Source organism: Parastagonospora nodorum (genome assembly GCF_000146915.1).
Source record: "Parastagonospora nodorum SN15 chromosome Unknown scaffold_18, whole genome shotgun sequence".
In the NCBI taxonomy this organism is placed as follows: Eukaryota; Fungi; Ascomycota; class Dothideomycetes; order Pleosporales; family Phaeosphaeriaceae; genus Parastagonospora; species Parastagonospora nodorum.
Window position 1 is genome coordinate 4449 of NW_001884566.1, and position 12181 is coordinate 16629.

Here is a 12181-nt window from a genome sequence, read left to right on the forward strand (position 1 = left end):
TTCATCATAGGTTTCCTCAATCTTTCAAATTGCAAGACTAACGAAGAGATCACACCTAACGGACCTGATACGCCTGCTGTCGTTGACTCTGAGAAGGGCGTCGGGTCTCAGACTGCATCAGAGAAGGGTCGTGGTGATGAAAGTCTCTCGAGCAACGCGCAAGCTGGTGTCAAAGCTGTTGAAGCTGCCACGTCTGTCTAGACAAAATACCATCTTCTTGGTTCCTATCTTATCTGAGACTATCTTGAAGCCTCCATTCTACCCCATCAATGCTAATAATCCCCAGCATCTGGTGGATCTACTTCGTCACCGCACTCCAGGAAGTTGTCGTCCGCGCCATGAACCCATACGTGACCAGCGCCTTCCGCCTGCACTCGCTCACTGCTGCGACTGGCATCATGTCTTCCATCATTGGCGGCTTGAGCAAGATTCCTCTGGCAAAACTGTTAGACATTTGGAGTCGACCTCAGGGACTATTGCTGTCGCTTTTCGTGTGGATAATAGGATACATCATGATGGCATCGTGTCAGAACGTCGAGACACATGCTGCAGCTCAGGTCTTTTCATCAACTGGGTAAGCCGTACTAGTCTCAAGTGGAGACACATGCTGACAGCACATCGGATCTCAAGCCGTCTCCTACATTCTCACAGTCTTCATTGCCGACACCTCCACCTTCAAGAACCAAGCCCTTATGCTCTCCTTCGCCACTTCTCCCTATGTTATTACGACCTGGATTGGTGGCCCCGTTGCGCAATCCGTCCTCGCAGGTCCAGGCTGGCGCTGGGCCTTTGGTATCTTCACCATCGTGATTCCCCTCGCCATTCTTGTCCTGTGCAACGATCGCAAAGCGCACAAACAAGGTCTGCTTGAGACGCGCAAGATCAAATGGAGCATTCCAGCTATAAATGTATTCTGCGTTGATATCGACCTCATCGGTATCCTGATGCTCGTCGCAGATATGGCTCTGTTCCTCCTTCCGCTCGCCTTGTGGTCCTACCAGGCAAAGAAATGGGAATCACCCATGATCATCGGCATGATCGTCGCTGGCTTCATTCTACTTGTCGCGTTCCCAATCTTGGAGAAGTTCTTTGCCCCATCCACCATCATTCCCCTTACAAGCTCCTCCTCGACCGTACCGTATTCTTCGCAGGCATCATGTTCGTGTTCAATTACTTCAATATCGTGGTATAGGGCTCGTACCTTGGCTCCATGCTGCACGTTGTGTGGGGACTCAACGTCAGGAACGTTAGCTATGTCACCAGCATCAATCGCGTTGTATCCTGCTTTTGGTGTCTGGCTGGTGTTGGGTTGGGCCGGCGGTTAGGATCACGGAACGATTCAAGTGGCTCCCGGTGTACTTTGCTATTCCACTTGATATCATAGCAAATGGGTCGATGATTCACTTCCGTCAGTCGAGAATGAGCATTGGATACATTGTCATGACGCAAATCTTCACGTCTGCTGCTGGAGGTACATTTGTCATTGCAGGTGAAATAGCCATGATGGCGCCCTCGGATCACCAGCTTATGGCCGTTATCATCGCTGTGCTCAATCTATTTTTCTAGTCAAGCACGTCCCTGAGGGTGTGAATGTCAAGCACATCTATGCGTCATTGCCGATGCAGCCCTCGTACAAGTGGGATCACCAGAGAGGAAAGGTATAGCGCAGGCCTACGCTGACCCACAGAGGCTGATGCTCATTACGGGCATCTGCATGGTGTCGTGCGCTCTTGTTGCGGCTGCAATGTGGCGCGACATTAATGTAAAGAACGTGAAGCAGGTCAAGGGTCGCGTTGTGTGAGGCTGACACTGAGATAGCGACTTTGGCGCCATTAGTTATCACGGAGCGCATCTAACGGAAGGACATAGATGACTTAAAAGACGGGAAGATGAGAAGTGGGGGCTGTGTATGTATGATGACCGGGTGGGGTTGCGAGATGTTGTTGTTGATGTCACAATGGGAAGTAGCGATTGATCACCTAAAAATGCTATTTCTCTCCATGGCCTAACGTTAATGCGTAATATGTCCACAAAGTTCACATCATTTGAAGTCGCAACGTTGCAAGGTGAACAAGTCTTACTCTTTCGTACAACTCATGTCGTTCAAATAAGCATGGTATACGCCAACACTATTCTATAAACGCCTGTATCCCCAACCCAATGCATATGCACACCTACCCAACCCATTTTCTTGCGCTCTTGAACATCCTGCTCCACGGCCCAAGGTCGCCCCATTCGTCCATGGCGCCGCGAGGAATATAGCTCGCGACTTCCCTCAAGATGGTGCGCTCGGGATGCGGCATCATCGCCAACACCCTTCCGCTTGTGCTCCTCACGCCCGTGATACCCATCGGCGATCCGTTGGGGTTGTATGGGTATTGTTCGGTCTGCGTGCCGTAGTTGTCGACGAATCGCATACTGACGAGGTTCTCGTTGTACATGGTCTGCGGCGTCGATGAAGATGTAGAAGATTTGGGGAAATATGCTTGACCTTCGCCGTGAGCAGTGACGATGGGGAGCTTGGAGCCATGCATTCCGTGTAAAAAGACGGATGGCGACGTGTTGGGGCCTGTCGGGTCGATGACTTCAACCATGCAAACGCGAGCCTCGTACTGCTCGCTGATGTTGCGCTCGAAGCTTGGCCACAGCTCAGCGCCGGGGATGAGCTCCTTCAGCTTGCTCATGAACTGGCAACCGTTACACACGCCAAGGGCGAAGGTGTCGGGGCGCTCAAAGAATGCCTGGAATTCTTTGCGTGTGTTAGGGTGGAGCAGGACGGACTTCGCCCAGCCTTGACCAGCGCCCAGGACGTCGCCGTACGAGAAGCCACCGCATGCTGCGAGACCGACAAAGCTGGCGAGCGAGACGCGGTTCGAAATGATGTCAGTCATGTGAACGTCGATGGCGGAGAAGCCAGCTTGATGGAAGGCGAAAGCCATCTCCGCTTGACCGTTCACACCTTCCTCTCGTAGAATAGCGACGCGAGGCTTGGACGTAAAAGGGGAGGTCAGGGTCATCTTGAGCGGCAGAATGTTCTCAGCCGGCTTGTAGGTGAGGTTGTACGAGAGACCAGGGTCTTTGTCGTCCAGTAGACTCTCATACTCGGCGTCGGCGCAAGCTGGGTTGTCTCGGAGCTTCTGCAGCCTGTAGGAAGTCTCTGCCCAACGTTGCTGCAGCTTTTGACGGCTGTTGCGGTACACGACCTTGGAGCCGACAGCAATCGATATCTCCTGCTTCGGAACCTCGGGCACGCGACCAATCTTGCGGAGCATGCCTGGTGGCGGCCCGCATGTGGCGAAACAGCGGTTAAAGGCGACTTCGTCCTTTTTCCTGACCTGGAAGACCGCACCAAGCTCTTCGTTGAAGAGTCCCTCAAGCACATCCTTCGGCTCACTTGAGTTGGCTACACCATCAAGCATGATCTCCAAGCCACATCGTCCGGCGAACATCATCTCGACAAGGGTGGTGAACAATCCACCATCTGACCTGTCGTGATATGCGAGCACAATACCAGACTCATGAAGCTGCTCGATGGCATCGAAGTAGTCCTTGATGACATCTGCGTCGTAGACATCTGGCGCTTCATCGCCGACCTGGCCAAACGTTTGCGCGAGCGCGGAACCACCAAGGTTCTTCTTGCCCGCAGCCAGGTCGACAAACATGAGAATGGTCTCACCAACGTCCTCTAGACGCTCGAGTGCAGGCGTCCATGTTCGATCGATGCGGTCAACGGGTGCGAATGCAGTAATGATGAGCGACATTGGGGCAGTGACCTCCTTTGCCTTGCCGTCGTCGGACCATTTCATCTTCATGCTCATGGAGTCCTTTCCTACCGGGATCGATATGCCAAGTCGTGGGCACAAGTCCATGCCGATCGCCTCGACGGCTTCGTATAGCGCAGCACCTTCACCAGGGTGACTACTGGCAGACATCCAGTTTGCCGACAATCGTACCCGAGAAAGACGGTCGAACAAGCTGGCTGCAGCAATGTTCATGAGAGACTCCACGACGGCCATTCTCGCGGATGCTGCAGGCGAGATTAATGCCAGCGTAGGCTTCTCGCCCATGGCCATTGCTTCACCGGTCTTTACGCCAGCCAATAGTGATGTAGCTGTTACCGATACATCTGCTACTGGTGTCTGCCATGGCCCGACCATCTGGTCACGCACGGTAAGACCGCCAACTGTCCGGTCACCAATGGTGATGAGGAAGCTCTTTGAGCCAACGGAGGGTAGGGTCATAACACGGTCAACGGCTTCAGCGACCAGGCCATCCTTGGGAGTATCGGGGATATACATTGACAGGCTGCTATCGAAAGCAGGCAGTCGAAGTTTCCTGGACTCCACGATGCGCGACATCTTTGGCGGCTTTCCAAAAAGTGTCGACATGGGAAGGTCGATCGGCTTTGGCGTCTCTGTGGAGTTGCTGTCCTTGAGAACCAGTCGCTGCTCATCCGTTGCCACACCGACGACAGAGTAACCGCAACGCTCGCGCTGACAGATGCGCTTGAACAGATCAAGCTCACCAGGACCGACTGCGAGCACATAGCGCTCTTGCGCCTCGCAGCACCAGATCTGTAGCGGGCTCATGCCCTTGTCCGCGTTGTCAACCTCGCGCAAGTCGAAGATGGCTCCGAGGCCAGAGTCGTGCACAAGCTCGGGCAGTGCGTTGGACAGACCACCTGCGCCAACATCATGGATGAACAGGATGGGGTTCTTGTCACCCATGGAGCGACATGTGTCGATGACCTCTTGCGCTCGTCGCTGGACTTCTGGGTTGCCTCTTTGCACACTGGCGAAGTCCAGGTCGACGTTGCCCTCGCCAGACTGCACACTCGAAGCGGCACCTCCACCAAGACCGATAAGCATGGCAGGTCCGCCAATGACGAGGAGATGCGAACCGGCGGGCACAATGTCGGGGTCCTTGAGCGCATGCTGCGGTCTGACCGTACCCACACCGCCTGCCAGCATGATGGGCTTGTGGTAGCCGCGGATCTCCGTCTCTTTCTCGTTGGTGAAGACGCGCATCAGCATCGTGCGGAAGTAGCCGATGGTGCAAGGGCGGCCAAATTCGTTGTTGAACGAGGCACTGCCAATGGGCGCTTCGAGCATGATGTCCAGACTGCTGGCAATGTGCGCGGGCTTTCCGACGTCGCGCATCTCCCACGGGCGCTCGAAGCCCGGGACGAGCAGGTCGGAGACGGTAAAGCCTGCCAGACCCGCCTTGGGCTTTGAGCCACGGCCAACAGCGCCCTCGTCCCTGATCTCACCACCCGATCCGGTGGCTGCACCCGGGAACGGAGAGACGGCCGTCGGGTGGTTGTGTGTCTCGACCTTGCACAGGATGTGGACCGTCTCCTTGGTGCCGCTCCACTCGCCCGTCAGGTTGCTGGGAGCCCAGAAGCTGGCCTCCTCGCCCTGGAGCACCGCCGCGTTGTCGCTGTATGCGCTCACGACGTGCTCCGGGTGCTTCTGGTGCGTGTTCCGGATCATTCCGAAGAGCGAGTGCGACTTGCGCATGCCGTCAATGGTGAAGTCGGCGTTGAACTGCTTGTGCCGACAGTGCTCCGAGTTGACCTGGGCAAACATGAACAGCTCGACGTCGACGGGCCCCCGCTTCAGCTCGTGCTGGTAGGCCTCGACCAGGTACTCGATCTCCGACTTGTCCATGGCCAGGCCCAGCTGCCGGTTTGCGTGGTCGAGGGCAGCATGGGCGCCGTTGTATTCCTCAAACTTGATCGTCGTCGCCTGCGCGGGCTCGCCCTCGCCAAAGATGTCCTCGAGGTCCGGGGCACTGCGGGAGATGGTCTGCGTCATGCGGTCGTGCAGCTTGTCGCGGTTGGGGATGTCGTCGGCGGCGAGGGGCGTGTCGAAGGTGGCGGCGATGACCATGCCGCGCTCGATGCGCTTCACGGCCGTCTCGAGGGTGCAGGTGCGCGCGATCATCGACGCCAGCGAGCTCCATGGCGAAATGGTGCCGGCACGCGGGCACACGTAGAAGAGCACCGTGGCGTCGTCGCGGGGGGTGTCGGCGCGGTTGAGGGCGTCGAGCAGCACCTGCGAGAGGCGGTCCTGGGCGCTCGGGTACTCGCCATAGTGCAGAATCTGCTGCAGTGTCTTGACCTCGTCCGCGCTCAGCTCTCTCAGCGGGTTCACAAAATGCACCCACAGCGAGCGCACTTCCTTTGCGCCAATGTCCTGCGCCAATCGCTGCAGCCGGAAGTCGGAATGGGCCGACGACCCAGGAAGGATGAGGTAAGCATCTCCAGTCGACGCCATGCTGGATGGCACCAATTGCTTGGAGAGTGAATGTGACGCTGTCCGAAGACAGAGAAACGGTGATACACACGTTATGGCGGGGTGCTCTTTCCCAAAAATTTCAGCGGGGCAGCCGCCGTCATTAGCGTCCCTGTCCGCCTGTCAGCCCGTTATCGGTCACTCTCTCACAGCTTCGACTCAGCTCTACGCGACAAAAGGTTCTTTCAGGTGAAGATTATTATTGCATCATTCTGATTTTCGCACAGAGATTCCACATCAAGCTCTTCTATTGTCACACCTCAGCCTCTTTGCCAACTTTCTCCTCATCTCCCTTGTTGACCTCAGTCTTTCCTTTCTTAATGCTCTTCCACTCCACACCCAATGCGCCAATCATCATCATGGCACTCAGGGCAGCGGCCAGAACAAAGACCCTCGTGCAAGCGAAGCTGTATGCATCCACCACAATTCCCAACTGACCTGCCGAAACCACCTTCTTCAGATCCGTTGCGCCTGTGTTGAGAATCATCTCCGTGTCCAAGCCATCGACGCCGGACAGATGCCCCAGGAGCTGCGTGGAAAACAGATTCTGGCCAACAGGAACGAAAATCGCGCCGCCAATCTGCTGCATGAAGAAACTCATTGCAGTGCCGAGTGGGACATCTTCACGCGACAGGACAGTCTGCGCAGCCAGTGAAGCGCTCTGCGCGCCCGAGCCAACTCCAAGACCATATATAACTTGATATCCAATCCACTCTGCACGACTTGAACCCGGCGTGAGCGTCGACATCATGCCACTGCCCACCGCGGCGAGGATAGGCGCAATGAGTAGAGGAGGAACGTAGTAGCCAATCTTCTGGACCACAACACCCATGATAATACCCATGATCACGATGGCGATAACCATCGGAATGGTACGTATGCCGGCTTCCATTGCACTTTGGCCTTGCGCGGCCTGGAACCAGATGGAGAGGTAGTACACGGCGCACATCATGCCGCCACTAGCCATAAATGTGAAGAAGAGGCTAGAGCCGACGCTACGGTTCAGGACCACCCGCGCAGGCGCCATGGCAGTGTCGGGGAACTTGTACTCCACGAACAGGAAGCCGAGGAATGTCAGCGAGAAGACGACAAGGAGTGCAACGACCCGTCCAGACGACCAGGCATATTTTGTACCGCCCCATTGCAGAGCGAGGATCAGGCAGACAATGCTCGGTACGAGGAACAGCAGTCCGAGCGGGTCGAGACGCTTCGCCTTCTCGAGAAGTGTCAGCGACGCAGCTGCTTGCTTCTCCGGCGGTGATGGTGGCGATTTCAAGAAAAAGAAGATGACCAGCAGCGTGAAGGCTCCGATGGGTAGGTTGATGTAGAAGCACCTGCAAGTCAAAGTCAGTATACGTTCCAAACACTCTCGCTTAACGAGTTTCTTACCAACGCCATGTAAGGGATCTATCTTCCCGTCAGAAAATCATCTCATCAAACCGGATACCACAACTTACTTGGCATCCGTGAATATACCCCCAATGATCGGCCCCAGCACCGAGCTTACCCCAAACGCCATGCCAAAAAACGACGTGAAGACCGGTCTCTTATGCAGCGGCACAAGATTTACCACAATCATAATCGCACCGACATTAATACCTGTTCTTCATTAGCCCTTTCCTCTCTTCCAAACCTCACACATATTCGACTTACCAGCAGCTCCAATCCCCGCGATCGCCCTGCCCACAATAAATCCCTCACTCGTCGGCGCAGCACCACACACCGCACTGCCCACTTCAAACACGGCGACACTAGCCATGAAAACCGTCTTGACATCGTAAAATCGGTATATGGATCCAAACAAGGGCATGAATATCGCGCACGTGAGCATGTAGGCGCTGCCGTACCACCCAATGTCCGCGATGCTGGCGAAGGTGTTTGTGATGGAGGGGATGGCTGTCGCGATTATCATGCGGTCGAGGGCGATCAGGAAGAAGGAAAAGTAGATGCTTAGGAGGACTAGGTGGAAGGATAGGGTGTGGATAGAGCTTGAAGGCTCGCCAGGGGGCTCTATTGCGTCTCGAGATTTGGTTGGAGACATCTCGACGGGTAAAGGTGGTTGTGAGGTCGATGTGGATTTTTCAGGATTGCGATTCGTTGCTTCGACTGGGGAGGACATGGCGGATTGGTTGAGGAGGAGGTGATTGAAAATTTGGGAGTTCGATTGCAATACTCGGTCGAAGCCTTATGTACATGGCAAGGTGGAGTGGACTTGCCTTGGTGCTCGTCAGGCATCCTTTTCGGGTGGCAGATGTTTCCGAAACATGCGCACGTACGGGGAAGAATAGGATGGGTTCCCTCCCGGACTATAGTGAATGCCGTCACGGTGGATGCAGTGGCGTTCATGCTCGGGTAATAGCAATGTGCGAGCAAATGTCTTTTTGGTTGAAGCCTTGCTCGTCGGTCCATCATTATTTTGGTATCTTCTCAGAAGCATGCCATCTCTTCTGCTCTTAAGCATAGTAGAGTGATTTCAAGTGCTAAACAGGATTTCAGCAGTTTCTTACGGTTTGGTATTACAGGAGGAGTACATGGAGTGTACGCGAACATACTTCGGGCTAGCGCATTTTGCCATGAATTCCCCGGGTCCTTGCACTTCTCGCTCATCGCATTCTCATGCAGACACGGACACTTTCAACCCTAGCTAATACTGCAATGCTCATGTGAATTGAGTACGTATGCCTGCAAGTAACTACTGATCTCGATACAGTGTTCTAGCCTTCCCAGGGGCGGAGCCGTCGTCGGGCGGTAGAAATAGCCGATCGCAGTCGCGTCGGACATTAGACGTTCCCGAGCTCTCTCATTACCCTACATCAGCACCATCATCTATTGTTAGACTGACATCTCACACACCACGTTTTGTGAAAATCATGTCTGCGGAAATACCAACTCCCGACGAAAGTCCAAGGGACAAAGCGTCGCCTACTCAACCCCAGCGATCGACCAGAACTCCGCGCGTGCTTGCATGCGTGCTTTGCCAATCCAGAAAGGTCAAATGTGATCGTAAATTCCCATGCGCCAATTGCGCAAAAGCCGGTGTGCAATGTGTTTCGGCCCCAAATGCACCGCGCCCGCGGCGGAAACGGTTTGCGGAGCGGGACCTGCTCGATCGACTTCGTCACTATGAGGATCTGCTGCGAAAGAACGATGTACAGTTTGAGCCGTTACATCCCGACATGCCTACGCTGCAAGCTGCTGTTACGACGCGGAGAGCTGGAGGTGATGGCGAAGCGCAGCCATCGACACCATATAGAGCCAAGTAAGGGAACGGTTAATGCAAACACAGAGCATGGCTGACCATACTTTAGAAACTTCTGGGACGCTATGAATCGACAGGTGCGTAACAAAGTATTCGTAAATTCAATATGCTAAGACAGAGAAACAGCCTCAGCCCAGAGTTGACGACCTCTACAGTTCTCACCCCGGTGATGCGGAAGAATATGACATGAGTGACGGCTCCGGGAACATTTTACGAGAAACTGAGCTCAAAACAGCCTGGGACTCGTTATACGACAACAGCGATCACCTCCTCTTCTGCTCACGCAATACCAGCGTGGATCTACTACCCTTGCATCCGAGTCAGATCCACATCTTCAAGATTTGGCAGATTTATCTCGAGCGCTTTGATCCAATGCTCAAAGTCACACATGCGCCCACGCTTCAGGCCCGGATAATCGACGCTGCGAGCGACCTTACCAAAATCGATCCGGCCTTTGAGGCACTCATGTTCAGCATATACTGCGTCTCCATCTTTAGCTTGGGGGTTCAAGAATGTGAAAAATTGTTCGGTGCATCGAGGGAAGACCTTCTGTCTGGCTATCAATTGGGTGCACGTGAAGCACTGTTGAACTGCAGATTCATGAGGACAGGAGATCGCGAAGTTTTGACCGCCTTGCACTTCTATCTTGTACGCATACTCCTCGTCCAGTACGGAACAAATGCTGACCATGTCAGATGACTGTCAAGCCGCTTACAGACCCACGCGCTCTATCCTCCATGCTCGGTATCGCAACACGCATCGCACAGCGCATGGGTCTTCATGACGAAAGTGCCAATAGAAAGCATCCGGCTCTCGAAGCTGAGTTGCGGCGGCGTCTGTGGTGGTCACTCGTCTTGTTCGATGCGCGGATCTCCGAAATGACTGACTTCAGACTTGGACTCTTGCTGCCAACGTGGGACTGCAAGCTTCCACTAAACGCCAACGACTTTGACTTCCGTCCGGAGATGAATTTGCCGCCGGAGGTACATGGTGTAAAGTCTGAAGCAATCTTTGCTGTAGTGCGTGCAGAGTTTGGTGACTTTACACGCCACTGCGCATCTCACCTGGACTTCATCAATCCTGCGCTCAAGCCTATCGCGAGGAGCCGTCAAACAACATCTGCCGACGATGAGTTCACAATGTTCGAACAGATGATCGAAGAGAAGTATCTGCGTTTTTGTGATCCTCAAAACCCGCTTCAGTACATGACGCTCTGGTGGGCTCGTGGACAGCACGCCAAGACACGCTTCATCAAGTACCTAGCTGAGAGCTCCATGTCACCAAAAACTAGGACGGATACAGAACTCGACGCAGGTATCTCTTGCGCCCTCTCCATGCTTCAATGCGACACAAAAATCATGTCAGCTGAGTTCGGCAAGAAGTTCCGCTGGCTGAACTTTCTCAACTTCCCCTTCCCAGCCTACGTCCATATTGTTTACGATCTCCGCAAGCGGCCTGACAGCGACCACGCACCACTAGCTTGGGATATTATGAGCGAAAACTGCGCAGCTCGCTTTGCCGACCTGGACGACAGCGACAGACTCATGAACAAGCGAGGCAACCCATTCTTCAAGATCTTCGCTGGTGTCGTCTTTCAAGCCTGGACCGCCCGTGAAGCTGCCATGGCACAGACTTGTACAGGTCCTGTTGAGCCACCTGCGATTGTCACGCAGATCAAGACGCGTATTACGCAAATAGAAACTTGGGCGCGCGAGGAAGGCACGCAGGATGATGTTGGTGAGAGTTTAGCAGGTGATGCGAATGCGTTGCTAGGAACAGGCACAACAGCGTCGTATCAAGACTTTGTTAATGTGGATCCGGAAGTGTGGCCGGCGTTCCAGGAGCAGGCTTCCATGGGGATGAATTGGGCCTGGCCGACACCACACTATCAGGGCATGACAGAGTATCTTTGGTAGCGGGATATCGAGTCTGGACTTTTGTTCGAAGCATATAGAGTTCACAACTCCCACTCTTGTATCTCATTGCAGTTGTCAGATCAGGAATGACATCTGGCCCCAACCTCCTACAATACGAGTACTGGCTATCCTTAGCTTTGATCATGTACAATTCGCGAAGTAGTAATTTGGCCGCCAACCGAACCATTGCCACGGGCCGAGATACATATGGTGGCTGAAACTGCTCTAACGCCAATTCACCCCACAACGTCCCGTATCTTGGCTCGAAGCTTCTACGCTCCAGTCGTGTGCTTGTGCACGTTCCTAGCTCAGTGAAAACTGGTAATTAGCGGCGAAGGCTCCGATCGGACACGGTACAAATGCAAGGGCAATTCTCACGGGCACACCGATGTCGTCAAAACGGCCGGGATACTAGAAAAGGAAATTCTTGAGGGCTACACTACCGGATTAGCTGGCTGGAAGACGGGCAAAATACACAGCACTCAACATCATTTATGAACCGCCACCCACAAAATTCCGTCCTAGTTGGCAGTACTTCCTTCAATGTGGTTAGGCAGACGGGCACTCATTCAGCCTTGTGCATTGAATCGGGTTGGAATTAGAACGCTTCGTTTTAGGATGGCACTGATCGTTGACTGATTATACGGTGGTTCCAAAATCTTTCTAGTAGTTGATGACCAATGTATTTGTGTTCCGCTCTACTTGTCTAC

The 12181-nt window shown here is 54.0% G+C and overlaps 3 protein-coding genes across 3 annotated transcripts; 2 read left to right on the forward strand and 1 right to left on the reverse strand.

Moving 5' to 3' along the window:
- Positions 1-269: 269 nt before the first annotated feature.
- Positions 270-1325, forward strand: SNOG_10849 (hypothetical protein; the record flags this gene model as incomplete). The annotated part of the gene is made up of 2 exons (XM_001801056.1): positions 270-574; positions 620-1325. 2 exons carry the CDS (start codon positions 270-272, stop codon positions 1323-1325), a joined length of 1011 nt encoding a protein of 336 aa, XP_001801108.1.
- An 849-nt stretch (positions 1326-2174) lies between these two features.
- On the reverse strand, positions 2175-8337 carry SNOG_10851 (hypothetical protein; the record flags this gene model as incomplete). Its single annotated transcript, XM_001801057.1, has 4 exons — positions 2175-6316; positions 6561-7630; positions 7754-7895; positions 7950-8337. 4 exons carry the CDS (start codon positions 8335-8337, stop codon positions 2175-2177), a joined length of 5742 nt encoding a protein of 1913 aa, XP_001801109.1.
- Positions 8338-9741: 1404 nt separating this feature from the next.
- On the forward strand, positions 9742-11471 carry SNOG_10852 (hypothetical protein; the record flags this gene model as incomplete). Its single annotated transcript, XM_001801058.1, has 2 exons — positions 9742-10203; positions 10251-11471. The coding sequence occupies 2 exons, from the start codon at positions 9742-9744 to the stop codon at positions 11469-11471; spliced, it is 1683 nt and encodes a 560-aa protein (XP_001801110.1).
- Positions 11472-12181: the final 710 nt, after the last annotated feature.